At 43.4% G+C, this 27889-nt stretch overlaps 1 protein-coding gene across 1 annotated transcript in view; it reads right to left on the reverse strand.

Moving 5' to 3' along the window:
* Positions 1 to 2733: 2733 nt before the first annotated feature.
* The window catches only part of LOC137899537 (dedicator of cytokinesis protein 3-like), a 32239-nt gene continuing 7083 nt past the window's right edge, over positions 2734 to 27889 (reverse strand). The window contains exons 4-54 of the mRNA XM_068743578.1: positions 27481 to 27536; positions 26279 to 26375; positions 24706 to 24854; positions 23607 to 23691; positions 22577 to 22618; positions 21704 to 21858; positions 21523 to 21604; positions 21384 to 21444; positions 21137 to 21284; positions 20212 to 20300; positions 19386 to 19511; positions 17033 to 17157; positions 16760 to 16922; positions 16556 to 16662; positions 16233 to 16404; positions 16053 to 16150; positions 15546 to 15629; positions 15341 to 15441; positions 15148 to 15229; positions 14627 to 14797; positions 13881 to 14073; positions 13621 to 13748; positions 13278 to 13424; positions 13085 to 13183; positions 12896 to 12990; positions 12626 to 12701; positions 12424 to 12524; positions 12268 to 12326; positions 12019 to 12167; positions 11808 to 11893; positions 11689 to 11715; positions 11505 to 11600; positions 11366 to 11426; positions 11139 to 11232; positions 10250 to 10398; positions 9915 to 10001; positions 9635 to 9739; positions 8648 to 8789; positions 8146 to 8312; positions 7381 to 7467; positions 7060 to 7239; positions 6893 to 6976; positions 6694 to 6810; positions 6394 to 6536; positions 5463 to 5598; positions 5170 to 5251; positions 4838 to 4959; positions 4598 to 4682; positions 4387 to 4509; positions 4094 to 4176; positions 2734 to 3342 (exon numbers count right to left, since the gene is read on the reverse strand). Coding sequence (XP_068599679.1) covers positions 2734 to 3342; positions 4094 to 4176; positions 4387 to 4509; positions 4598 to 4682; positions 4838 to 4959; positions 5170 to 5251; positions 5463 to 5598; positions 6394 to 6536; positions 6694 to 6810; positions 6893 to 6976; positions 7060 to 7239; positions 7381 to 7467; positions 8146 to 8312; positions 8648 to 8789; positions 9635 to 9739; positions 9915 to 10001; positions 10250 to 10398; positions 11139 to 11232; positions 11366 to 11426; positions 11505 to 11600; positions 11689 to 11715; positions 11808 to 11893; positions 12019 to 12167; positions 12268 to 12326; positions 12424 to 12524; positions 12626 to 12701; positions 12896 to 12990; positions 13085 to 13183; positions 13278 to 13424; positions 13621 to 13748; positions 13881 to 14073; positions 14627 to 14797; positions 15148 to 15229; positions 15341 to 15441; positions 15546 to 15629; positions 16053 to 16150; positions 16233 to 16404; positions 16556 to 16662; positions 16760 to 16922; positions 17033 to 17157; positions 19386 to 19511; positions 20212 to 20300; positions 21137 to 21284; positions 21384 to 21444; positions 21523 to 21604; positions 21704 to 21858; positions 22577 to 22618; positions 23607 to 23691; positions 24706 to 24854; positions 26279 to 26375; positions 27481 to 27536 — 6105 coding nt within the window. The remainder of the gene's footprint in view (positions 3343 to 4093; positions 4177 to 4386; positions 4510 to 4597; positions 4683 to 4837; positions 4960 to 5169; positions 5252 to 5462; positions 5599 to 6393; positions 6537 to 6693; positions 6811 to 6892; positions 6977 to 7059; positions 7240 to 7380; positions 7468 to 8145; positions 8313 to 8647; positions 8790 to 9634; positions 9740 to 9914; positions 10002 to 10249; positions 10399 to 11138; positions 11233 to 11365; positions 11427 to 11504; positions 11601 to 11688; positions 11716 to 11807; positions 11894 to 12018; positions 12168 to 12267; positions 12327 to 12423; positions 12525 to 12625; positions 12702 to 12895; positions 12991 to 13084; positions 13184 to 13277; positions 13425 to 13620; positions 13749 to 13880; positions 14074 to 14626; positions 14798 to 15147; positions 15230 to 15340; positions 15442 to 15545; positions 15630 to 16052; positions 16151 to 16232; positions 16405 to 16555; positions 16663 to 16759; positions 16923 to 17032; positions 17158 to 19385; positions 19512 to 20211; positions 20301 to 21136; positions 21285 to 21383; positions 21445 to 21522; positions 21605 to 21703; positions 21859 to 22576; positions 22619 to 23606; positions 23692 to 24705; positions 24855 to 26278; positions 26376 to 27480; positions 27537 to 27889) is intronic.

The following is a 27889-nucleotide window of genomic DNA, read 5'->3' on the forward strand; positions in this document are numbered from 1 at the left end:
TATAGGCTACTATTTAATTCACTCCACTGTAAATCCCTTCAGACAAAACAAAGGAACCAGAGGAGTATCTGAGGAGGGCAAAAAAATCTATCTAGCTATGTCTCATCAAAACAACACATTAGAATCTGAATTTAGCAGTAATTTAGGATTTAAAAATAAAAACTTAATTTCAGTCATAATGCTACTTCTTTACCTTAATGACTAAAACTATTATTATACATATCAATTATACTTTTTAATATTTGCAATATTTTCAAATGAGACTCTTGTGGCCTACTCGGGGGTGAAATCTGTGCCCTTATGCCACCTGCAGGCCAACCCAGCACCTCCCATCAGTGACAGATGAAGCCCAAACTCAAGCTGCGTTAATATACTGTACAGTTTACCAAACTAAAATATATGTTATATTTGAATATTGAAAATGGATGTAATAGTAAAAAATATATATATATATATATATATATATATAATCAATGGCTTCTGATTTGTGCATTTGAAATGACATCAGCGCCCTCTCTCGTCGATTTAACATATTGTTCCACCGACAGCGGCATAAGTACGAGAAGGAGTTGAAGCTGATAAAAGATTGTCTTTAATGTTTGGCATAATTATGAATTCCATACCACAGCAGTTATGGGAGTAGGAAAACCACTTTTACAACCAAACACTGTTTGATCATGCTAACACCATATGTACAGGAAAGCACATTGAAAAGTGTATAAAGTATTTATATGCGACGACTCATAGAACGGTGGAGACAGCCACACAGTCTAATGGATTTGTCCTTTTTCAAACACTGATTATAGATAATTACCAATTACATTGATCTCTGGAGTACATGTATATACACAAAACAACGATAAACCTTTTCGGGGGCATCTGCAATTAATTCTCAAAAATATTTCACAATACTGCTGTATGTACAATAACAGAATTTACATTGAAAAATTCTATTGTACCTATATTCTGAGCATCACTTCAGCCAGAACTTCCTCAATACCATCACTCAGTATATATATATCTATATATCTATATCCGCACAGCTTCTGATGCAATACGCAAATGATTTTACATACAAAAATAGATGTTGTCTAGTCAGCTGACAACTTGATGTGCAGTAACACAAGCATCCATCTGCAAAAAAACCAAATAAATAAAAACAACAAGGAAAACAAGTACTTCTGAAAATATTAGCTATATCCTTCCATCCCACTGCATTTCAATAAACGGCGCCGCTCTTCCGCTCCACTAACAGCGAGCAGCTCTCTCCATCCAGGCTAAAGCATTTTCCTGAAACATGTCATTTGTTTTCACATAAAGTTGATCAAGAAAGAGCCGCAGGCAGAACGAGTAATATTAGCGGCAAGTAGCAAATGACAATATGAAACCAAAGCGAGACAAAACCCTACAAAAACATCACTAAGATATCTTTTCTTTCTTCCCCTCTGCGTTTCGTGAAACAGAATGAAAAGAGAGCAGTCGTCACTCAAGGAGCGTCTCACAGTCCGGATGAGAGGTCAAACTGCATTTGAGAGCACTTAAGGCAGGTAGGCGATAACAATGAGTGGGCGAGTCCACTGGCCACTCAGTGGGCAGGGGTCTAGGTCAGTGTTGTCAGACGCAATGTGAAGCCGCTGCAACTGTCCAGGGTTCAGTCCTCACCTTGTAAAAATGGTCTGACAGCCACACAGAGAAGGAATAAATGGAAGGAGAACGAGAGAAGAAACGGTCAGCGAGTTGTTTTTCCAGTGTCCAGGGTTGAGGTGTGAAGAATCCATCCCTTCTTCATCCGCCTTTAACATAAGACGTGGCGGTCTGGGGCCTGTCTGTCATTGTGCTCGGACTCCCCGCAGTCTTCCTCTCCAGATATCTTTTCCACACAAGAGACAAATCCTTCAACACGGACTGAACTTTAAAGCACTTCCAACAAAAAAACCAGAATTGCAGTTTGTGTAATACAATTAGAACAGCTTGTCTGAATACATTCACGTGGGTTTCCATACGCGTGTACGGACAGGAAATCGTCAGTGACTGGAGTTTGTGTTCCTTGAGGTGTCGGCCCAAAAGAAAAGGTGCAAGTCGAACCTGCGCTTCAGGACACCCGGCGGCAACATGGATCAGAATGCACCATTTGATATGAGTCACTATTAAAGGAGCACTTAATAGTGATATGAAAATTATAATGGACATAAGCCTTTGAAAACACTATTATGTATTTTGTGTTGTGAATTTAATATCAAAATAAGGATTCATATATATATATATATATATGGAGCAGTTAAAGCAGAGAAGTCATGTTGTTCCCTCGCATTGTGGAAATGACATGAAAGCAATATTATGGGTTCAGATTATACTGTGTCTGCGATCATGTTGTTGTTTATGAGCACTGCTGTCAAATTTCACAAAACTGTTGTCATATTATTACGAAATGAAAAACATGCTCACAGACAAGTTGTACAAGTACGTACAATCACGATCGAGTTCTGAACAAAGTTGATCCGTCTTAGTTCAGCAGATAATTTTCTTTTAGCTATATCTAAGAGGCCACACGAAGCAGCGATGGCATTTGTGCCTTCAGTTTCTGTAGATTCGTCTCTTCTTTCCTTCACGTGCACCGAAGAGGGACGTCCGGCTTCACGTAACACGTTCACGTTCCTGTTACCGTCCCTAAAGTTCAGTGCAAAATGAAGGAAAGAAGATGAGGAGAACAGCGATCTGACTGAAGCGTCTTCATCACTGGGCCTCCTCGTGCTCCTCGCTGATGCACTGCTCCCAGGCGTGCTTCCCCTGGTCCTCCCTGTGGCTGTGAGGAGAGTGGAATATCCTGCGGGGCAGCGGGATTGGCTGAGGTGCCAGCTCCTCCTCAGGGATGCAGCCCTCTCTCAGGTAGGGTTTAGGCGGGACCGCTGGAGGCTGAGGCCTGCGGTAAGGTATGTGATGAGGCCCGTGGGTGGGAGCGTGGTGGTGAGGTGGCGGCCCATGGGAGTGGTTGTCCAGCCCGGGGTGGGCGTGAGTGTGGGGATGCGGGTGGGTGTGTGGGTGAGAGGCGGGGCTGCGGTAGTGGAAGGGCCGGACCTGGTCAATGGAGTCGATCTCTGGTCCACCGTAGTGCATGTGCAGGTAGGGAGAGCCCAGGTACTCATCAGGGGGGGACCACAGGTGGCTGGGAAGAGGCTCCAAGGCGTCATTCCTGATAGGGCCAGGTTCTGGATACTGGCCTCCAAAGTTGCTCTCACTCAGAGAAGAAACCCCGCTGCTGGCGCTGCCTGATAGGGTGGAGTTACTCCCACCCAGCGCCGACTGAGGGCTGGTTGGGGAGCCAGGGATCGGGTGGAGAGGAGACTGGTGGGACAGACAGAGAGAGACAGTAGGTGCCATGGGTGTACGGTCTCCTGATCCACTATAGGGGACAGAGAGCCCGGTACCGTCATAGCAACTACTCGTGTTGCCTTCATAGGCAGTCAGAAAAATATTGGACCTGGATTCAAGCAGCACTGGACCGCTTGAATAGGGCTTTGTAATAAAGACTTGGACCGGACTGACTTGAGATATTAATAAATGCAATGCGTGGGAGCTTTGATCGAGGCAAGGTTATCGTGACGAAAGACTGCAAAGTTAGACATGGGGAAACACAAAGGAGAAAAAAGGAAACGAAGGATGATGAGGAGGTGGAGGAGGAGGAAGAACAACTCTCAACTATGGGCTTCAGTTATCATTGCAATATTTAGGTTGAGTCACCCAGCTTGGTGTATGCGAGTAAAACTGGAACCGCGTAGGTTTTCTTTTTCTTCTTCATGAAATTTAATTGACAGCTGGGATTAAAACATCTACCGGTAATCTCGAAAACCAGTAGCTATTGGTCACATTTCAGAACTATTTCCCCTCTAAATGTCTCCAGATTGTTGTACTGCTATTATCTAATTATTGTGATTACAGCTGCCAGAACAAGCTCCAGAAAATCTATTGACCTCTCGTACTCAAATCTAGTCTGAAGAAAAGCTTATCTTAATTTATTGAAGCTATAAATCTGATTAATCATCTGTCTTGAAGTCCATATTGTGTTGTCATGGCGATGACTCTTCAATAGTTGTACCTTTCGAAGCGAACGGACTGGCAGGGCGGGGGGTGGGTCGCTGTTCTGATGGTGAAACGCATCACAGTGCATCAAGAAGTGTCCTGTGAAGTGGAAAAAAAAGAATCGATGTGAGAAGATAAGTAATTTTGTTTCATCTATGTCCTTAAATAATCAGAATCTTAGATACCCTAAAATGCATGTCTACATCAGCTTCAAATTGGAATGGATATTAACAAACCTGGTTTGTAATCAGATCAATTAGCTAGTTCATGATTAGCTAGTAAATGTGTGTGATGAAAAGAAAAACCTACCTAGTGGGAAGGACCTGGGTGGGACAGGGGGCATGATTCCCCCTCCAGTAGAAGATGGCATGTAGGACACCTGCTCCCGGTTCTCTCCATCCAGACTCCAGCTGCTGGGAGCGTTAGGAAAAGCTGGAGGAGGAATCATGGCAACATGTCAACATGGATTTTGGTAAATCTGCTTTACATGATGCCGCGTTTCTCCCTGTTCGAGTGGTACCTTTCTCTGTTAGGTTTGTGTGAGGATCGGCACACGGCTTACAGGGGCTCACTTGCTGGAATAAGGCACGCTGCAGGTGGTTGTTCTGGAAAAAGCAACAAAGGGTGTGAATTTAGATTTTAAAAAGACTAAATCTGCAGAAAAATATATTTTAAAGCGGTGTGCTCTCTAAATCTTAGCCTTTGGATTTTCGTTTTATGATAAGGTTTAATTGGCATGGCCTTTGATGTGTTGTATCGCCCCGACCTGTCCATTCTCTGCCATGTTATAGTACATGGAGTTGTTGACCCTCTCACGATGAGACGGCAACAGGATCATCACTTCCCGGTTGTGTTTGGCCTTATCAGGCAAAGATGGAGAACCTTGACAGGAGAGAATATTAAAGATTTCTACTCATCATTATATGTAATACGAATTTCCTACTGTCCAATAAATGGAGGTATTTGGAGGTATTTTATAGGTCTTGCTACCCATTACATCTAGTTTTTGAAACATACCATGAAAGATATTTAATAAATCATGTCCGTCATGGCCATGAAACTCTGCGTCATTTCTGGAACTCTGTTACTTACCTCTGGCACTCGAGGGAGCAGAGTTATTAATCTGAGAGGAGCTGGAGCGGATTGAGCTCAGACTGGAGGAAGAGGGGCTCGGCTGCAAAATGAAATGAAAACTGTTCCGTAAATAAGAAATAATGTTTACTGATGCAAGAGAGTTTTACATTTCATCAAATAGCCAGGACACTAATGATTAACATTTAGAAACACTGAGACATTTTCTTTTTTTTTTAATCAGATCTGAAATATAAATTCAATTAAATTCTCGTTGCATTCATGACTGTGATGGTTTTTACTTCAAGCAGTACCTGCATGTGTAACGCCTCCTCGGGGTGCTCCCCCATCAGGCCGTCGGTCATTATGACGAGGTTTCCCGCCTCGCTGGATGTGTGGGAGGACAGAGAGGAGGACGAGTGACGGATTGAACCCTGAAGGTTCAGAGGGCTGCAGGACAGAGGAAGAATGTTGGACAATGTGAAGCAGTTAATTATGTGCGTTTACCTGTCGATCCATCCACAGTATCCAAGAGGTAAGATGTTTAGTTTATTCATTCAAAAGTTTTGAAGAAAGGATTTTTACTACTCGTGCTTTGTTATAGTGGTTACACACGAGATTTAAAGAGAATATGTTATATAGCAATCTGCATTCAAATTATGGACCTATCAGATCTTTAGATTATGTTAAATATGCTGTTCATATCGTTTTTTAAACATATGCGTAACTGAAATCAGTACAAGTAAATTTATTTATGTTTTATATTCCCTGACTTTTTAATAGTTGTTTTGGAATTGTTGATTCTGTTTCCTGTTTTACTTTGAAAGGCTTGGGTATTTATTGGACTAGTTAGATTTCCTGTTTGGAACTGGTTTTCTGGTTCATGGACGCCTTCATTCACGCCAGCCTGTACGTTTTGTTTCTTTGGATTAAACCGCTGAACTGCTTCTGGGTTCATTCTGCATTTGGGTCCTCAATATTTCCTTAACTATATTTGATTTTTCATGCATGGCTGCAAATCTAAGTACACATTTCCTCATTCGCTCAAAGAAACTCTACTGCAACGGTTTTAAACTATTTGTGGTAACTGATTGATACAGAGTCTATAACATATATCTATATTATAGGCTTTGGTGCCAGGTGACCCAGTAAAGTTTAGAAAATAAGTTTACACCTTTAATACCCAGTTAGAATGTTTATTCTGTTTGAGAGCGGAGCTGCTAACGGGACGTTTGAGCGACCAACCTGTGTCTGTGCATGAGGCGCACACTCTCAGGGCTCATGTGGCTGTGGGAGGAGAGGATGCCTCGGGGAGAGTTGACACCTTGACAGCCTGCAGGCCCGAACCGATCCACGCCAGACACGCCCTGCTGGGACCCGATTATATACTGCTCTGAATATTTACGCTGCTCACAAACGCATTAAAAGAGTTGCATATAAACATATGTTCAGAGACTCGCTACCGAATGCTTTTAGCATTTAGAATTTTAGCTCTCTTAAAAATAGAAATCATAAAAATGAATGCAGAAATGTCGGGCAACTCACATGATGCAACCCCGTCCTCATCACGTGGAACTGGTCTATGAGCTTTTTGTGCAGGGGACGCATCTCGGGATGCACCAGCTTCTCGTGAACAGCCAGCCCCACTCCGAGAATGTGAACCTGTGGAGATGCTGACGTCATTATCACGGGAGGCGGTGAAGCCACCAGCTCTGCATGTGATGAACTTCAGCACGTGTTTGACCTGCTCCTGCATCAGATCCTTCAGATGTGTGATCCTCTCCGTGTCTTCTGGGTGGCTGCTCATGTAGTCCTTATCAAAGAAGGCCTGTTGAAGAAAAGAGCTTTCACAACGCCAGTTCATAAAACAAATGCCTCCAAGCCCGACAGTAAAATGAAGTGCATCTCCACCTCCTGATATCTGGCAATGCCCCCATTCACGGCAGCATCTATGACTCCATTTAGGCACATGCTAAGCGGGTTGATGTTGCCATGGTGCTGCCGATGTTGGTACTGGCTGATCAGAGTCCGGAGCTCCTGGGTCTTATTTTCCACGACGTAAATGGCATTCTCCAGCGGACTCACCTCCACCTGGGAATGAATATATACAGTACATGTATATGGACATAATTCATATGGCTGTCATATTGACTAAAAGTAAAACTATCCTGCACCCATAGGAGGAGAGTATTAAGCACACAATTATTATTAATGAAGGATTGAAATCCTCACCACTTCTCTCCTTTCCACCTCCGCCCAGCGGGAAATCCCAGGAAGGGGTCGGGAGAGGATGAGGGTGGTTCTCTCGATCCACAGACTCTGTTCAGCATGGAGACAGAGAACAGAGGTTATGAACTCTGCTTTCGCTCTAATCTACCCACTATAACCCTGCGGTCCCAAAATGCTTGTCCGCTGTTGGTTCCAAAAAGTTCCAAGAGCAGACAATGGGGGTGGGTGGGGGGGTGTCAGTTATCAAGCTCCTTTATTGTGGAATGTGAGGCAGACACCATCTCTATGTTCAAGAATAGACTAAAGACTTTTCATTTTAAAAAGATTATAGTTAGTCCATATCAATATGCTGTCATAAGCCCAGACTGCTGGCGGAACCTCTTATGACACACTGTTTGCTCTAAAACTGGAAGTAAAAGTATGTTTATAACGAGCGCGCGCATGCACGCTACCATGGTAAACCTCCTATGACACACCGTTCTGTTCTGGGAAACGCATCTTCTTTTGGTTTTCTTCTTTTTTTGGGGGGGTGTTTTTCCTTGTGAATCAAAATATACATGGTGTTGTATATTGTGTACATTTCTGTTATTGGGCTATATAAATGAAATTGACTCAACTCGACGAAGATCATCAGAAAGGCTTGAAAAAAATCAATGCATGAATCCAATCATTTGACATTTTTAAGCAGCGATGCACATCTGAATTCAGTCTTTGTGTAGTGTAGAAACACAGAAAGAGATTGAGAGTTGCGCCGCAGGCTCATGTTACCCTGAACTCGTTGTCGCGGTCCTTGTGTCCTTTGTGGAACGGCCTGTCATAGTGGAAGCGGCTGACGTTGTTTATGCGGTAGAAGCTCTTGATCCTCTCCGGCACACGTTCAAGCTGAGGCACATCAGAGATGTCGGACACTGGAGTCACAGCATAGATCTGCAAGTCTAGAGCCCAAGTGTCAAGGAAGTGACAGACAAACAGACGTGTGTATTCACGGAGGAGAAAGAGTAGGAGGGAGATTCAAAGAAAATGCCTACAATATGTGCTCCCTGTCAAAGTCTGACTGGAAATCTCGACCCGGCTCTTATTTGATGTTTAACAGTGTCTTAGCTCACATTAGGCAAGCAAAAGAAAATTAACTGTCAAATCATTTACACAATATAAAATAGGGCTGAAACTCCCAGATATTCCAGACAATCCAAAATATGATATATTCACGGTTCAAAAATAATTGTAGATGTAGATAGTTAGAATCAGCCCTATAAATTGAGCAGGATACATTGCGCGTCACTCTGTAGGATGGTGTCATCAGGTTGGTTGGGATGCTGCATGGCAATGGCTTGTGGAAATTCTCCCAGCATCCTTTGCTGAAAGTCCTCGAGTCGTTCGTAGTCGTAGCCACGACAGACAAACTCCTTGTTCTATGGCGCGGGGTCAACAACAGATGGGTTAGTCTAAAACTGATAATAACATGTTTACAAGTAAATATTGTACAAGACTCTGAAGCCTCTAAAGAAATAGAAACTAGAAAAAGAGCTGCTAGTTTTTTTTAAATCAGCATTTTCATTTTTTTTTTTTTATCTTATGAGGGAAATAGCTACTAAATGCTGTACTATGTCCAGCAGCTAGTCGTTATCTTTGTCCTTCTGCTCTCTGGTACTGGGCGAGTTGTGTACTGCGTGTTTTTAGAGCTTCATTGCTCCAGCTGCCTGCTGTGCCCAAAAATGATGTGAGCAGTGAACCAAAACATTTAAAGTTGCAGTCAGACAGCCACACAATCCAACTAGACAAGCACTCAGAGAGCGCAGACCTCCACCGAGCAGCTCATTCCCCTCCTAATTGGATTTGCACCGTCCACATGGTGATCTGGATCGTCATCAAAAGGTTATAAATTCATCTTGGTATCTTCATACACCAACCATGAAAATTAAATGTGAATCGGAGTTGATGTGTATTTTTAACTGATTTTTGAATCTGAAAAGGAAATGCAGACTCAATCAAACAGACACATTTTTAAAATGGAAGCAATTTTGACTTGGCTGCACGGAATGGATTCAGCACCTGGCTGCATTTAAAGTTGTGCATTTATTTGAGCCCATTTTCAATGTCAACTTCCCATCTGGGATTTTCATCCTACGCAGGATGTGGTAGCTGACGTTGCCTCCCAGTGGAGCATGAAGGAGCAGTGTAGCTGTCTGCATCAGCAGAATCACGGCTGTGTCAGGGCAGGGCAGACAGCATGAGACGAGATGCAAGCGAGTCTTACCCTCAAGAAGAAAGGAAACTTCCTGCCATAGAAGCCCATTCGGAAGAATTCCGGTTCAATCCTCTGCTGTTCGATGATGTTGTCATAGTATGCTGCCTCCATTTTCTGCCAAAGAATGATAAATATGCAAAAGACAGTGAATCACACACGTCGCTGAGTCTGATGGCTGTGGGTGGAGACAGGTAATGAGGGCATTGTGCTTGATGCCACATGCACCACAGAAGATGTTTGTTTGACAATAATCAAAGCAAGAACAGGAAACATGGAAGACTTTACTCACCCGTATCCAGCTGAGGCTCTGGTAATCATATAATGTCTCGTACTGGAAAGCAAGCTCCCGGCAGAGCGAGATCCCGTATTCCCAGCACTGCATGGTCATATAGAAATGAGATACAGTCTATAAATGTAGTCAATAAAATTACTTTGTAAGGCTGGAAGACCTCAAGCTTTTATTTTATGTATTTTTCCAACTATTATTATTGTTGTTGTTGTTGTTGTCTATTGTGTGTCGTGTATGGATACATTTTAACATTACTGTCCTATCCAAAGTACAAAGACCAGTGGGCTAATTGAATTTTGTGGCTGAATACTGAAGTATTTATATAATATGCTTGCCTTGCCCTTGTTGAAGTAGTGAAGGATTTTACGACTCAGGTTCTCCTTGCGTTGCCACTCGCTCTGACAGGGGTAATGCAGGAAGTCCCTCAAGGGTCGGTCTTCCCACTGCAGCAGCTCCCAGTACAGCAGCAGGGTGAACGCCGCCTCTGTGGTCAAGGGGGGAACGGGGGGAACTCACCATAACAGCAATGTGTCACCAGGAAGATCTACTCTCTGGCACAACTGCAGTAACTGATGTCTCCCACAGTGTTGAACTAGAATTCTCCTGCAACATTTTGGTTGCAGTTTTTGTGAACAGATGGCATATGACGCAAAGCCCAGTCAGAGCCCTGAGCAGAGTGAGTATGTTTGGATATATTGGTCACCAGAGGTGCAAAGTGCACCTGCGCAGCTGTCATCAGATCAGCTGCTCTGTCGTGAGTGCAGTTTTCCTCGCTTGCATCATCTTGGCCATGAGGAATGATTCCCTTATTTACTGTTGCCACACAAATTTAAAAAAGTAATTAGTTGATATATTGTCAGTGAGGATGAAGGGAAAGATCTACAAGACAGTGGTGAGGCCAGCCATGATGGACGACTTCTCTGAGGAAAAGACAGGAGGCGGAGCTCAAAGTGGCGTAGATGAAGATGCTGAGGTTCTCTTTGGGAGTGACCAGGTTGGATAAGATTAGAAATGAGGCAATAAGAGGGAAAGTGAAGGTTAGACGTTTTGTAGACAAGGTCAGAGAGACCAGACTTCGATGGTTTGGACATGTCCAGAGGAGAGACAGGGACTATATCGGTAGAAGGATGCTGAGGATGGAACTGCCAGGGAACAGGGCTAGAGGTCGACACAGGAGAAGATACATGGACGTATCAACAAAAACTAAAAGGTATCACTTGTTACCTGTGAAATCCTCTGCTTGGAGATGCAGGTCACATAACTTGTGGATGTAACGGATGTACATATCCTCCTTGTTCACCTCTGATTTATAAAAGTTCTGTGGGTGCATTGCAAAGAAAAGAAGTAGTTTGATTCTTAATGAAATGAGTAAATAAATGTGTAATATATATATACACTGTATTGAAAAAGGAGTTTCTGAAATCCAGATAATAGTGTCTGGAATGTCTCACCATAAGGTTGACCGAGCCACCCATTTTCTTTGTCTCCATCTCATCTCCTTTCATACAGTCCCTAAACATAAAGAGGTGTTGTTTTTATGGCTGCTCTACATTTTCAGGACAATTTAATGTTATTAAATCCCAGTTGTACCTGTAATCCAGCAATCGCTCAACAAGCCTTGTGACTGATGTGATAAATGAGATCCCCGTCTCTCTCCAAGTCTCCTGCTCTATCTTCTCCAGTAGGCTGCACACAAAATACATGTATTTAGTTCTGAATACAAATGAAGTAAATAGTTATGAATACAAATGTAAGGGCATTGATTTCACCTCACCTTGGATAAGGACCAAACAGCTGAGTCCTGAAGCATCACAGCACAGAGAAGGAGAAGAGCGTTATATATGAGAGCAGCGTTATTTGATCATCTTCAATCAACACAGGTTGGATGCTTACAAAAGGCTGAAGAGCTCTCTGTGATTATCATCGCCTTTCCCATCCGACACCATGCTGTCCAACTTGTCCATCAGCTCTGCTTCCACCTACACGCGCAGACGCATTCAAACACATTCAGCCAAAGGATGTGGGTATGTTACGTGACAAAAAAAGCTGTCCATCTCGCCACGCAAACACAATCTGACGTTAACATCATGAAGTCATCCTGAACCTGTTTGAAGTTGCCGTTTTTTCGCTGCTCCCAGTCCATCATATCATGGAAAATTGGGATCATAATGTTTCGAATCTCAGACTGAGGCACCAGAGTGACACCGAGGAAAGGACCCATCATCCCCGGTATGAAGTGGGGCTTGTTGTCTCCTGGTTACATTCAAATAGATAGAAGCATGCTAATTAACGTCATACAAATCCAAATGAAGGGTACTTGACTGTGATGCATAATCACGCTTGAATCGCGCACCTAATTTTTGCCACATGCTGAAGAGCTCATAAGCCATCATTACTCTCATATCTCCACACCTACAAGGAAAAAGTGTGGGAACAGTATTTTACAAAGTAAATCAATCGTATGGGATTGCTGAGGAATGCACACAAGAATGCAGACTGGTTTCTTTACTTGTCAAGAACTTTCTTTCTCTTAGCTGGGCCGAGTGCCTCCAGCTGCAGACTGGGCTGGTTGATGTACAGTACGCTGAGGCTGAAAAAGGAGTTCCACACCTAAAGAACACCACAAAGTTAATGAGGTAAAAGGCACCATGACATACTGATTTATGGTAAAACATCACATGTTGTGGATTCTCAGCTGTCCAGGCACACACCTTGAAATCAAAATCTGCCTCTGAGAAGTTCTTGTGGAGCGCTGGAGACATGAGCTGTGTTGTCACGACAATGATGCTGCAGAAAGCAAAGGTTACACCATCAGTATACAAAATGAGGTAGCTGCCAAAAATAGATTAAGAAATTTGCAGCGCAAGCGTCACCTTCAGAGCAGGATAATCTGAAGAGAGTCTGATCTAAGTGATGGCTGTATTCTCTTACCACCTCTGGGACTCACACTGCATGGCAGAAATGGAAAAAGGTGGACTCACTGACTAGTTAGAAGTCTCATGACACTCCAGTCCCGGGGAAAAATAGTCAGTTTCATCAGATTGCGAAACACGCAGAAGATCTTCAGCAGGAACTCCTGGCAAGGAATAGATCGTGAGAGAGAATGCAGTCAAGCTACGTAGTTAGTAAATGCTGCAATCCAGACCAGCTCTGTGACTCAACGATCTCACCTTCAGCTCCTCCTTGCTATGGAAGTTGTTCAGTAGATGGTGAAAGTGGATCTCGGTCATCTGTTGGAGTAGAGACAGAAGGCAGGACACATACTCCCCCTGCATGACAGAAAACAAACAGAGACACATATATATATTTGCATTGATCATCTGATTTATTATCACATGATAACCACACTGAGAGGAAGCTGACCGTTATCTCTGCAGTACACTGGGGACAGCGTTGTCCTCTGGACGTCTCCACTGAGTGAGACTTGCTCATAATGGACAGCAGAGTCTGCAGCAACACATCCAGAAGGCTCTCGACCATCATCTCCACCTCCTCCTGAACAGAGGACTCCTGGCAACAAGAGAAAGACAAAAGGAAGGCGAGAAACACCGAGTCAAAACAGAAACGCAAGGGGAACGCCTCACGATTTAATACACTACCAAAGCATATTCTAGTTTTAGATTGATATTGCAAATTCATTGGAACTTTTGGTATAATGACATAGGATTTTCAGTCATACAGGTCGGCATATGATGCAACACTATACCATGGAACTCGTCTTAATTATGGAGAAGATGCTGCTCAGTATCCCAGAACATATGAGCAGCTCCCTCTGCTGGCGCAGATGCAGGTGGATGTGGTGCAGAACCACGGGTAGCAGAATACTACGAGACTCTGTGGATAGAGACAAAGAAGAGGATAAATGAAAGAGAACAAAAATGAAAAGCACTGTGTGGACATTATGAAATTATGGATGGTTGTTTCAATCTGTTAGGGGACACAGTAGAAATGTTTATATTGACACACCAGGGAAGAAGAAGAGGCGACTCTCAACTGTACGAGCAATGGACTGCAGTTTGACTACATCCATAGACTGGCCGATGTCCACAGTACTGGGCATGCTCCCCAGGGTGCCCCTGACATATTCAGCCACTTCCTGGACAGTGAACATCTGCAGCAGCTCATCAAAGATATCAGGGAAACTGTTCAGCAAAGCCGCCTGGGTAGAGAAACATACGACATTTTAAGCTACATGTCTTAAAATATTGCTCTTTTTCAAATTAACCCAAACTAAGGCCTGTAATATATCTTCTAAATGTATTCAGTCCCAAACAATCTGCACTATAGCCAAATGACTGTAAACCAGTTACTTCAGTATCATCCTGTTTGATGAAGCTGGATGATGGAGAGCCTCTGCTGCATTATGGAATAGACACAGGGGGGCACTGTGACTTACTGAGATGGACGACAGCCCCAGAACATGACCACAGACAGGCATGCAGCTGATCACACCCCTAAACTGTCCAAGAGTTAGGCAAGGATGGGACAACAGTAGGGGGGTGGCAGATCAAAGCATCAGTCAATGAACAAGTGGCAAAAGAAAAAAGCAAGAATGAGAGGCGAAAAACAAATCAACAAAAATTAAACAGTGAGTCACGAATGCAAACTAAGAGAATGATAAAAAAAAAATACAATATATATTACATAGATAAATAATGTGGCAAGCCGTGCATCCTGACAGTCCAGATGTTAAAAGGTGAGAAGGATCCGACCTGTGTAAAGACCAGGTTCTCTGAGCTGCGACCGTCCAGACTCAGAACGAAGCGGATCGACTGGAAGAGCTCTTGGATGTTCGCCCTGAACTGTTCCTCCTCCATGCCGCAGGTGGCTCTCGAATAAAGGATGCGGGACTGGACGATGAACTTGAACAGGTACTCCAGGGCCTGAGTGGCGCGTCGGTAGGATGCAGATGGAGAAATACTGTCAGCCAAGGCATAGGTCAATTCCTCATCAATGAGTTGATTATTCCATAGAAAATCAATGCATGAAGGAAATATCTGAATTTGAACAGGAAATCCAAAGATGATGTGGAAGCGTTTAACTCTGCACGTCAGTATCTGCAGAAATCTTTGATATTTCAGCAGGAAACTCACTTAATGAGGTTTTTTGTGACACATTACTCTTGATCATCTTCCTGTTTGACCTTTGCCACTCCCTCTCATGAATTAATCACATTGGAAGCCACCAGGACAGACAAGACAAGACAGGAAGTGAACTGTGCATGGTATGTTACCCTCATCGCTTCCTGGATGTGGTCCTGTCTGACGACCTCAGCCGAGCGGTCCATATACCACTTAAGGCATCGAATCAGCTCTCTGGAGGATTTAAATTAGTACAGTCAATATCAAGCATAGCACTTTAGGTATCTAAATCCAGATTTTTATATTTCCTTGGACATGAAGTCGGTTTAGTAAATGTTTTTGTACTTGTATGCCAAAGCTCCAGCAAAGTGGTTCTGAATGTAGGAGTCCATAACAGGACTGAAGTGGTAGAAACGGCTGTCCCTGAGCAGGTTAATGATGAACACCTAAACACACACACACAGCACCACCATCAGAATGTTACACTTACCGTTTACAATAAAGATAAACCATATAGTAGAGCGTGGTTGAGCTCCTTTCATTGTCCTACCAGCGACTGGAAAACCAGTGGTCCGTATTTATCAGTGTTGTCATCTAAAAGGCAGAAGAGCGTATCCAGGACATCTCGCAGGAACTGCGAGGAAAAGAGGAACAGCAACAACAATCACATCAAAAGCGCTGCTGGAAACTAAAATAGAAACAAAAGGGTAGCCCCTTCATCCAAAAACAAGGAAATCAAATCTCTCCTCAATTCTGAAGAATAATGTGACTTTAGTTTTTTAATTGAGCAATATTTGAAGCTAAATACTTCATGCTAAAGGTTTACGTAGTCAAGAATGCTCAGTAGACCATACAGCTGCACAGAATGTTAATATAGTTTACCAATAGATCATATAGACTAGAAACTAGAAAAGCACTCGGGGAGTGCAAACCTCCGCCAAGTAGCTCATTCCCCTCGTAATTGGATTTACACCGTCCATATCGTGATCTGGATCATCACCAAAATGTTCTAAATTGTTCTTGGTATCTTTCAGGTAATAATTTCAGTGGCAGTGACCTTGACAATCTCCTCTCCGCTAATCTGGCGTAATCGACCGAGAATGTCCAAAACCCTGTCTGGATGGGCCTTCCAGTTCAGGAGAGCCAGGAGGTCCACTGAAAACACAACATGATCAGAATGATCATTGCATAGAGAGTAAAACATGTTATATGAGGAAAGGCATAAATGTTCGATTACCATTTTGGGTGAGTTTGGTGGAGCAGAGTATTGTGGAGACCCAGAAAATTTCTTTGGGGCTTCTCTGGAAGGGCAGATTAGCAGGCAGGTTGGGGCAACTGTTGAAGTCCTCCTTACAGCAGGGCAGACTCAGGTACAGGCCCTGGTTACTGAAGGTGGCATTTTCATCACACTAGAATACAGGATGAAAGAGAAGAATCATTTTTTGATTTGGGCATGCTGTATTCAGGCACCAAAGGTCACCGGGTCACTGGAGACAAGCCTTTTATGCTGCGCCGCTCAATTCTTCTTTACATCGGTAATGTGCGTAAACCTGAACATACCTTGTACACATACAGCTCGTGGCTTTCATCCGACAGTGTGGTCCCATCTTCTCTCATCAGAGGAGTGAAGGCAAAACCAAAGAGTTTTTTCTCCCCTTTGTCTTTAGCTAAAAAGAGGCACATGATGACGTCACGCATTATCATGCAGCGTCTCCGCAGCGCAGGCCACAGTCGCGCCATTTACAGCCTGATCCGTGGACTCACTGGAGCAGTGTCTGAACTCAAAGCGCAGGTGGGAGCCCCTGAAACGATCGATGGGAATCGGCAGCTTGACCATCTCGCTCCAGCGAGGGCTGTTGTTGTGGTACAGGACAAAGGAGCGATATTCACTGGTGTTTGGCTCCCCGCTGCCCAAACTGATGCAATCCTGGGGAGAAAGGAGCATGGCAGATAATCTTTAAATTTCTTTATGGGAGAACTACTACATTCATCGTGACTCGTATGGCTAGAGAGCAGTATAAGTCTTATGTGTCATACTTTGAGTGTGTCCCCGTCAGCGTAGAGTACATAGAGGGTAACTTCAATGTTCTTCTGGACGCTCTTGCCTCCCCTCTCAAACTCCCCCCGCTCCAAGGTCAGATACAGGTCATTGCGTGTGTCGCCTAGGGCAATTATGATAAAACAATGTCAAATACAATTTAAAAAATGTATTTTAAGCATCTGCGTCTCCGGAGCCTGGATGAATCAGAAGTGGATACGGCATTCCAAGACGCTCAGAGTCATGAGAATAAAATTTGCCAGTGGATTAAGTAAAGCAGAAAGGTTTGTTTCATCTTCCAGTATTATGGCCTGCATGTTCCCCCTTGACCAATAGCATAGACTTTATTATAATGAGAAGATGTCACACAAATAAAAACACCTCTTCCAGGATTTTTGAAACTTCTGCAAGTTAAAGAAACAGGCTTGTAAGGGACTATAAAAAAATCGAACATCTATTCATTCAGTTTCATTTTCTTACACACGGTTGGGCTGGAGAGGAAACATCCCAACATTAAAGAATAATTTGGATATAGACAGCCTTCGGTAAAAACTCTGATCATTTCATACATATTTATCTTTTCTGATCACAGCACAGGCAATTACAAAAGACGCAAACGAAAATCTAAATACACACCAAAGAAGAAGAAAGACAGGAGAAAACATGACAAAAACTCTTCATCAACATGTCAACAACGGTCTACGGGGGTGATGGACACATTGTTTGAAACGGATGTACAATAATTGCATTATATAGAGGGCATACAAATGAACCAAATAATATTTAATACCCTAATAAAGTTCTGGTTCTGCTATGGGTTCTCCGTTCAAGTTGGAATTCTGAGAAAATACACTGCAATAAAGGGAGGTGCCATCCTCCTACTGTTTCCTTTTTGATGTGAAGGAGCAGACGCTCCCTTCAGAGCCAAACAAAACAGGTATACTGCAAAAGGTTAATCGTTTAAGGAGTCCTTCAACAGTTTTAAGGATGCCCCTTTTAAAATGTTGATCTTTTATAGGCCACTGGGGATTTTCCCTAAAGTGGAATCCGACTCTCTTGATATATATCGATGGCACGGAGATGGCAGACGTCCGTAACGCACTCCCAATCTGTGCTCTAGATTAGTGTCTTCAGGACACGAGCAACAACTAACCTTATGTACAAATCTCTGACGGAGCTGTGGGTAATGTTAGCACTTCAGATTGAGATTGACTTTATCTCTGATTCCCCTTCAAGCTTGATACGCTAACTATAGTTGCCATATCTCAAAGATTCACAGGCAGCAAGAACAAACATGTTCCGCCTTGGCGATGTTAATATGTTACAGCATGTCAGCCTCTCCTCCGGATGAAGTGCGACGAGTCAGCATAAATGAAGATGTTGTGGAGCAGAGGTGCGCCATGCGTCATTGTTCTTGTCCTGCTGACTGGCAATAAACTGTAGCTCATGAATGCCTCAGCACATTTTGTGAGGTCAGTGTTTAATGGAATAAATATCAGTGGCAATAGTGGGCATTGCAGTTATTTATAAAATCAGATTATAGTTATTTATATCAAAGTTATTTCCTTGGGGACAGATGAGTTGCAAGGGTTGGAAGGAGAGGAGAGGAAGCTGATGAAACAACAGCTTTCTCTCCTCAGGTTATCTCTGAAGACCCCTGACTTAATGTTTTGCTCAACACCTGCCAAGTTCTCTCAAATAAGGAGGGACTAACGGAGAATCTCCAGAACACCAGGGGTGGAAGACATACCCAATGTAAATAACAAAACAACAGGTTTATAGTGAAGTACTTTCCGAAGTACAGAATTACTCACGCACAGAAAAGACCAGCATAAGTGTTACGTTATCGTCGATACTCTTGCATCATAATCTTAATTGGTCGGCCAGCCACTCTGGAAGAGTCACAAACTACAAACTGCTTAAGAAACACGTTCTGATGCACAAACTTATTCTAATCTAAATGTAGCTAGTTTGACAAATGCATGTGAAATATTATCAAATAGAAATGCCAAAGTAAAGAACCTCAAAATTCTACTGTAATACAGTATTTGCGTAAATGTGTTTTTTTGCAACTCAAAAATACATATATAGCATGTGGTGTGAGAGACCAGCTCGCAAATGACGACTCATCACAGCCCACTCTTCTCTCTCCTACATCTTAAGGCTGCTGCCTTTTGTTTTCTTCTATTCATTTGCCAACCCCCAACCTTCCTTTCCTTACAACCTCCTTGTCTCGTTCCTCTCCTCCTTCCTCTGCATGCTGGTACCCTCCTCTGTTCCGTTTACATTCCATCCCTCCATTACACCTGGCCAGCTGTCACCAGTAGCGCCTCCTGCTTTTTGCCTCCTTACCTGGCAAGATGACATCTGGGAAACCCAGTTTTCGGGTCAGTGCCAGAGCCCTGTTGAACACAGCCTGGTTCTCCCGCCTGATCTGCTCCAGCTCACCCCGTAGCAGCTGCAGAGAAATTATGAGACCTAGGGGGGGGGGGGGGGGTCAAACGGGTGTTAAATGAGGGGTGAGAGGCAAATGTAGGGGTTTGTGGTTGTGTGAAAGACAGTGACAGGGATGGAGATGAAGGGAGGTGGGAAAAGGAGTGGGGGAGGTATTTAAAGGACATTAGTCACAATGTGGGGGAGGAGAAAACAAATAGACACAGGAAGGAAAGAGAAGAATATGCGCACCGCACACATCTAGTGACAATTTATTTTGCTGTATTAGTCATAAATTAAACACTGAGGCGCTCATAACAAGGGAGGCAGAAGTGAGGATAATAATTTAATACCATCGACAAAGTAACCTGCATTAATGCATTTCCTTCCTCAGGTGATTTAACAATGTGTAAATGTGGCAAATTTTCATCAGCAATCGGAAGGAACTATATTTCCCTAAAACAACAACACCATGTTGCTAAATGCAGTACTTCAGTGCCTTGAGGAAACCTAACTGTATGGGTGTCTAGAATTACAAAAGCCTGAGTGAAGCTCCTGCTACTCAGCCGATGTCTGTGTCACATGACCTGCTGGCATTTGCCCTTCAGCAGGACCTGGACTCCCTACCTGCTTACCCACTGTGAGATGCTGGATCAAAGCATTAGCAACCTATCGGATGACTTTTTTCTCTTTAACTTCTAACCAGAAGAACAAAGGAAACATCACAGATCTATAACATATTTACCATAATTGGTACTGGGAGCCGAATACTTTGTGTTTGACTTGCGGACGATATTCTCGTGTATCTGGTACCACTCGTTCTCATTGTTACACCTGTAGAGAGAGAGAGAGAGAGATGGATGGATGGGTCGGGCTGTTATCAACAAAACCATTAGTGGGTCCAGATGGAGGGATCAGGACTGTATCCGTGGGGACCAAATGAACAGCATGTGTCCTACAAATGATTTCCCTCTTGAGAAAAGGTAGGAGGGGGGAGGTGCTATCAAGCAGCACATTAGCCCAAACACACAGCTCACTAAGAAAACCTGACAGCCAGCTCTCGCCCAGCCTTTTCCCTTACTGTAGCCCTGTGGGCCCCCGGGAAGGCATGGCGAAACGCACAGACTGGATCGTGACAGGAGCCGACAGTTTGGAGGCAGCGCGGCGCTGAATCACTGCTTGCCTTTTAAAGGAAAGAACTCCTCGCCTCGGCAGACACGTCCAATAAAACTGACAGCTTTCTGTCCTAGAAATCTTTATTCTACACCGACTTGTCCACTTATCCTGAAAAACCTACACACACAACATGTCATACAAGAGGAAGTGCAAAGATACGTGTCTGAATGACCTCTGACCCAGAGCAGACAACCAGAAGGACGGAGGAGATATTCTTGCTGTTGGATGACAAGAGAAAATGCTGAGCATGGTGTTTTTTCGTCCTTTAACTTTGCCTTAAGTGTTCTCACTCACACGCTCTCTCTCTCTCTCTCTCTCGCTTTCTCTCTTGCTCTCTCTCTCGCTCTCTCTCTCTCTCTCTCTCCTCCTCCTCCTCTACCCCTTCCTTCCTGGCAGGCTCTCTCTGCAGAAGCAGCCAGATTCTCAACATGTTGGAAACCCCATCGGGTCTGGATAATTAAGAAGGCGCAGAGGAAGAGGAGCTTTAAACTCACGTATAAACTTTGAGCACAAAGTCCTTCTCCTCTTTGAGGTCTGTGATGGTGTGGAAAACATCACTCATAGCAAGAACAGCGCAGCCATAAGGCCGCCTGTACTGCACATGAGGTGGGCCTTTCTTTGAGTCATTAAGCAGCATGCGGCCTGGAGAGCGAAAATATAGAGAAGAAGAAGAAATGCTGACAAATCCGGAATCTCTATCACTCAACGCAAAGACGTATTTGCACACTTTACTTTATTTACCAGTTCTTACGACATGTGCGACAATGTACAGGTCTCTCTTCAAGTCTTTACTGCTTAGGTCCTGAAGAGGAATGAAACGCATTAGTCTCCTAAAAGCGCTCGACGTACAGATTCATGTCAAGAAAGGGAAACGTATCACCGTGAAGAGAGCGCACAGGCGATCCGCCTTCTCTGGATTCTTTGGTCCTCCATTTTTGTTTAGTTTCACCATGAACTTCTCGCTAGGAAAAAAAATAAAATCCAGGTCTGACTTCAGAGTGTGTGTGTCGTTGACAGAATGCGCCGGTCAATATGCCGGACAGCCCTGGGGCAGCTGGTACCTTATCTGTTTGGCCTCGCGAGTGTCGTACAGAAAGAAAAAGACGTCCGCATCCTCGCTGATGCTGTTGTAAGTAAAGCTCTTCAGATTGATGAAGAGGTGGTGCGACACAGGAACACGGCAGCCGTCGCCGTGGCGCTGTCTAGAGTTGTCACCCTGGGAATTAAAAAAAAAGAAAAAAAAAGGTGACTGCTAGCAAGACAGGTCCCGACTGCCACTCTGTATAAAGATAAGCTTGTTTAACAGATCAATGGGGTGACAACGAGGGAAGAATAATCCGTGCATGTCATCCTGTCAGAAGCACATGCTATTGACAATTAAAGCAATCAGATGCACATCTGTCCTTGCATTTTTATCCTACATTTTTGTCTTCATTTAAATAAATTCTTGCAACCATATTACAAGTTATATTGTTTTAGTCGTGTGCATTCTCATGGGGAATTCGATGTGAGCACCTATGTCGAAATTACATGTAAAAAGAAAAATGCAGCAACGATTTAAACTAAGTGGACACAACCTTACACAAACATTTGTGGCCAACTCTCGGCACATGTGTATACCCAAGGGGAATTGATCCACTCTGGCTGAGTTGGTTTAAGGATTTCATGGAGCATGGCGGTGACACCGTATAATTAAAATTTCATTGCAAGGCTTTATTATCCAACAATGTTTTATCCCCCTCTAGTGCAATTAGAGAAAATTCCAGATCACGACATTACAGGCAGCCAATACCAAATGTGATAACCATAGTGTCGAATATGGAGTTCCCTGGCTTTAGAAAACTAATTCGGTACACAGCATTTGGAAAAGAAAGAGATTAGCACATTGTGAAATGTTTAACTCATTCAATGTAATAGCTTTAGAAGGACTTTACCTGGTTTGTGCTTTGCTGGCCACAGTGTCTGCTGGAAACGTGCTAAAAACAAAAGTGACATTCAAAGAAAAGATGTCACTTGTTCTATTCTTTACTCTTCCCACACTCTTTTTTATGTGATAGCAGCTTCAGACACACACCACCTGAGCAATGCCTTGATTTACATTTCAGATCTACTACTCCCCCCGTGGTGCTAATAGAAGCCCACGTGAGGAAAAACAAGAGTGTGGGAGAAGAGAGGACAAAGTCAGCATCGCCCACACACACACACACACCCCTCTCAGCTGAGGAGCCGAAAAGAACCAAAAAGCAAGCCGACTTCATCAACGTAGTCACGCGGCTTTTTGTAGTTTCTGGGCAAAGTATTTAGTGCAGAAACGATTATGTGTCTAAAACCGTAAAACATGGCAATGGGATAATGGCGGCTACGGAGCAGCTGGAAAGTGTTTTGATCAGCATGTGACGCTTCAACTACTGACTTCCGAGATCGTCTCCAGCAAAGGATTTCTTCACATCTGTGCTGTAAATGCACGTTTCTAAAATTGCCTCTGCTTCAGTAAATCTACTGGTGAAACTCCCATAATCACTCAAATACATTTGAGGCCTGATTTCTGATTTATTCATGCAAGTATGTCTCCAGCGTGACTGGCGGTTTAATGCAACCAATGCTAAAATATTTAATTTATTTAAAATAATAATGTTGAAAAATTCATTTCTCTATGCATTTTTCCCATAGCCTTGTCACTTCACATTATGTCCTCAGATAGGAACCATGCAAGGAAAGGAACATGAGCATAAAGGGTGGGTCACACAAGGTACTTCCAGCAGCTGCATTGTGCCGCCGCTCTCCTGTGAGCCTCCCCTTTTTTTTTGGATGACTTGATAATCAGTGCATTCACACATCTCTAAACAACCATCGACACTTCCTTACAAGCAAAATCGAGCTGCACAGAGAAAAAAAACATTGCAATATTCATAGTGCATAAACATTTGAGTCGAGTATGTACAAGACTAATCCCACCCGACATACCAGTTTGTATAGCTCTGATATGCTGATCTGATCTGCTTCCACCATTTCAAACTCTTTTCTGGGAACAAGGTCTAAGCCAAGGTGCCTGGTGAAAGAAGATTTCAGAGCACATCAGTAAGAAAGCAAAAACGCAGCAACAATGATCAAAACAAATTAAATATAAAGATGACACTTTGCTGTTTAGCTGGGAGTGGCCATGAGACAGAGTATCTGTTGGCTCAGCACAGTAAATCTTTGCTTGTAACCTGGTAACTGTTCAGGGCTGCAAAACAGTCGCAGTCAGAGGTGGCGTATTTCTCAGTGTCAAACGTCTATTTTAAATTTCTATCTGAGTACTGAAGATGCTGCAGTAGTGACTTGTCCGACTTGCTATCCCTACTCTCAAAGGGGCCAATTCTGAATGATGGGATTTTTTTTTTCTCTATTGCCACTGTAATCAGAAATGTAGTAGAGTACAACTGTAATGTAATATAAATAGTAATATACAAGAAAAGTGAATACCACAGTTCATCTAAACTGTACTCCATGCAGCAGCATGTGTATCACACTGTTAACCTTCACTTGAGAACAATTCTGTGCCCTCAAATCATGGAGCAGTATCACCGCTGCTGTGATCTTTTGACCATGAAATTAGATCACAGCATCTCTCATGTTACTGTAGAGCACAGAGCACCGACCTTAACACGACCAGCGTCGAATATAGTGTAGTTCAGAGCCTATATGAAGGTAGCACTTATTATATATGACCAACCCAGTGATGTAATTCAAAGTGAATGTCGCTCTATGTGCAATTGTGCATTGAATCTTATATTAGAGCCACATATGACGCCCTCGTGTTTGTCTCCTTTATGGATGCCTTTCATAGCTCAGTTGGATGGAGTTGGCAACTGTAAGATTATGGTTTTACAGTTCCTCAGGGGGCGCATATCGACTTTAAGCCGCTTGAGATTCACTCATCTGCTAAATAACCATGAAATTACATCATAGAGGACTCTATTACACGCCCACTCAGGCAGTGTATTACGTCTCTCCGGTGCAAAAGAAATATGGCATTGTTTTGTTGCCAGCAACAAAAAAAAAGCTAATGTTTGGTACTCACTCATTGCCCCAGTCGAGCCGTACGGTGATGTGCCGCTTGATCTCACGGGTCTGATCCTGGGCGAGATGACCCTGGATCAGCTGCCGACGCAGGTCGATGAGCTCATTCATCACATGACGCAGCTTATGGAACAGGTCCACCTTGTGTTTCTGTTGAAGAAGCCGAAACAGATTCAGTCTGGGGATGTGATCTCCTCCTGCAGAATTAAAAAGACTATTAATGAATGCACATGATATCATCGGTTACCCTGGGAGAAATGTGCAAGTGGGGGTTTAATATCAGAATCTGTTCATTCATTTTACTGTCACTTAAAGTATGATCTAAACTCATGGTGCCAGTAAAAAAAAAAAATAGTGAGTTTCATCAACATTTCTTTATAGACCAAGGCCAGCAGTTTAAATTCTAGCATTTTCTGTTCTCCCTTTATGGCTTGATCAATCCACATTACTGGCGAGGTTTGTTTACACAAATGCAAAGATTAAGGACCGCCACAAAGCCCATGTAAATTTAATGAGGATAAACACTGCATGTTCTCAGAGGCTGATGGCTGCAGAAACAGAAACATTTTGTCAGGTCGATGAGCCCTTAAAGACATCTACTCTGTGGGGCTAATTAGAAGAGATACACACTTTTGCATGAGGCCATTGCTCCTTGAAGTAATAGCATGAATTGTAATTGGCAACAATAAGGCAATAATGAATCAACATCTAGCCAGTGCTAAACCCTGTTACTATGGGTGCAACCGTAGCAACATGGCCCATATCACACAGGGTGCGAGCACCAAAAAAAGGACTGTTAAATCAGCGCTTCACATTAGTCAAGCTTCAGAGGAAGTTACATCACCACACAAATGCCTCAGGCTCTTTAATTGCTTAGAGCATGAACAGTCCTCATTGAGAGGTTATGTAAAAAAAACAATTCCTGCAGGCTCTGCAACATATCCACTTAGCTCCAAACTCAAAACGTTACCAACCACTTCTCTCTGCCCCCTCAACATGCAGCAGGATTAGGGATGCTTTAGGTTGTCCAATAATCACTTTTGCCCCCCCCCCCCCAAGTAAAGGCTGAGTGAAGGTGGCGGAGCTGTCGGATCATAAGATGATGCGGGAACTATGAGTGGCAGGCAAGGATCCTTCGATAAATGAGTGACACAGGATGAAATTGCATATGACAGGTCTGCAGGCCATTATCTGTGACCGACCACCACGTCTGTTCATCCACAGATCGTGCATGAAAATGTGGGGTGACAGTTAGGATGGTATTCTAGGGGGGGGTATCTATCTATCATTGTATATTTGGTTTGAACCTCAAGATATTTTCTACCCTTCCTGGTAGATTAAGCACCACCAGGTGTTGAATTATGTGTGAGGAAGAATCCCATACTGAAAAAGGCCACTCCATCCCCCTGTAGGCGACGCCAGTAAAAAAAAAACAGCGGGTATAATTTCTTTTTGCAAAAGTTGTTGTACTCACAGCTCCCTTGGAAATTGTGTTCATGTTATTCTCACATTTATTGCTTAGTGTTTTGTTTCCCTATGACTGACATTGGCTGCATCGCCATCGTGTTACTGACCACATAGAGCTGCTTCCACATAACACTCCATTCCTGCAGTGTGGAAGTGGTCTCTGTAATAATCGGGTCCTCGAGGGGCACCACCGTCTCGCACAGCCTGGAGATAGAAACATGCATGAACGTGAGCGCACTACAGGAAACCCTGGAGAGTTGCAGCGTGATAATGGGTCTCTGTCATTGCGGTTAGAATACCGCCACACCGTATATTGGGAGCATTGCTAAATGTGGTCACAGAGCGCGCTGCTTTGTGCACTTCAATTCATCCACACATATGAAGAAGAACGTCCAAACGGCAGACAGAAAACTCCCAGGTCCAGAGACCTTCTTTTTTTATGCAGCAACAGTTCTCCCCACTGCGCCACCATGCCGCCCGCTGCAAAAAGAATTGTCTTTAACATTGTATCTTGTCTTAAATAATTTTGCAACAAGGAAAGCACCTCCTGCCGTTCCACTAGGAGTACGGGTGGTTATCTGAGGCAGCAGATCTTTGAGAGAGCACAGTAGGTATATCCCACCTCATTAACTCCATGAGACAGCAAAGCGGATTTCCTAGAGTGAAACTCCTGTAGTGCGTAAGGACAATAATGCTGTACTTTTAATTGTTCAAGTGCAAGTAAGAGGCCTGCTGCTATTTGCTAGCTCGACTGGAGGGTGATGATATAACAGCAAACTCCCGGTCGACTTTGAGTCACGGATCCCTGCCTACAGATTTACCACCCATGAGTTCAGGCTGATGAAGCGCTCTGCTGCCTGCTTTTCTTTTTTACTTTCATTCCGGCCATGAACGTCCTTTGTGATGGGAACTGAAGATGACCGCTGCTTGCATGTGTGCGCATGCGGTCAGCAGCCGTCTCATCACAACTGCCTTGAAGTTTGAATGATCAGGAATCGTCAAGCCCTGACATTGATCAGAAGACCCGTGTACTGAGAGCCAGAGGAGAATAAAGATAATTGTTTCTGTCATCACTGCTCCAGTGATGACAGAAACAATTCCATCCATCCCTTCATACATAAGTTGGAGAATGATTTTCACTCCTCTTTAGGGTTTGAAATAATTAGAAGGGAGTGGTGGGTTTTAATCCAGGTATTCTCTCTACTCTGTGCCTTCCTTGTGTTATAGTGAGGTATAAAAACATTTCTTAAAGGCTAAAAATGGATGAAAGCATGTTTGATGCAACACATGCCCAAATAAAAGTGCTTACCCTCGGTTGGTCACTGTGGATTTCTTCAAGTGGACATAGCTGACTGGGAAAATACCCTGTGGACAGAGACAGGAGAGGATATGTTATTGCGTCTGATGGGATTATGCATCAAATTCACCTGCAATATCAAACATAACCAAAATGTCGATTTATCCAAGTTCTAAAGTCTTGAAAAAACAAATTCAACATCTCCGATAGCTCATGGTGCTGTAAATTCAAAATCACACTTCAATGTATTCTTCCATATCCGAGTTGCATCAAATATCAATCTAATATTGTTTGCACAATTGTGGAATCTAGAGTTATCAAAACGTGTGTGAGGCCTGTTGTGGATTGGCTTGAAAGCAGAAGGCCAGCAGAGATTGACTGGTGCAGAATGCCTCCCTTGCAGTTCATCTTTCTTGGAATA

The sequence above is a fragment of the Brachionichthys hirsutus genome, chromosome 2 (genome assembly GCF_040956055.1).
Source record: "Brachionichthys hirsutus isolate HB-005 chromosome 2, CSIRO-AGI_Bhir_v1, whole genome shotgun sequence".
Classification (NCBI taxonomy): domain Eukaryota; kingdom Metazoa; phylum Chordata; class Actinopteri; order Lophiiformes; family Brachionichthyidae; genus Brachionichthys; species Brachionichthys hirsutus.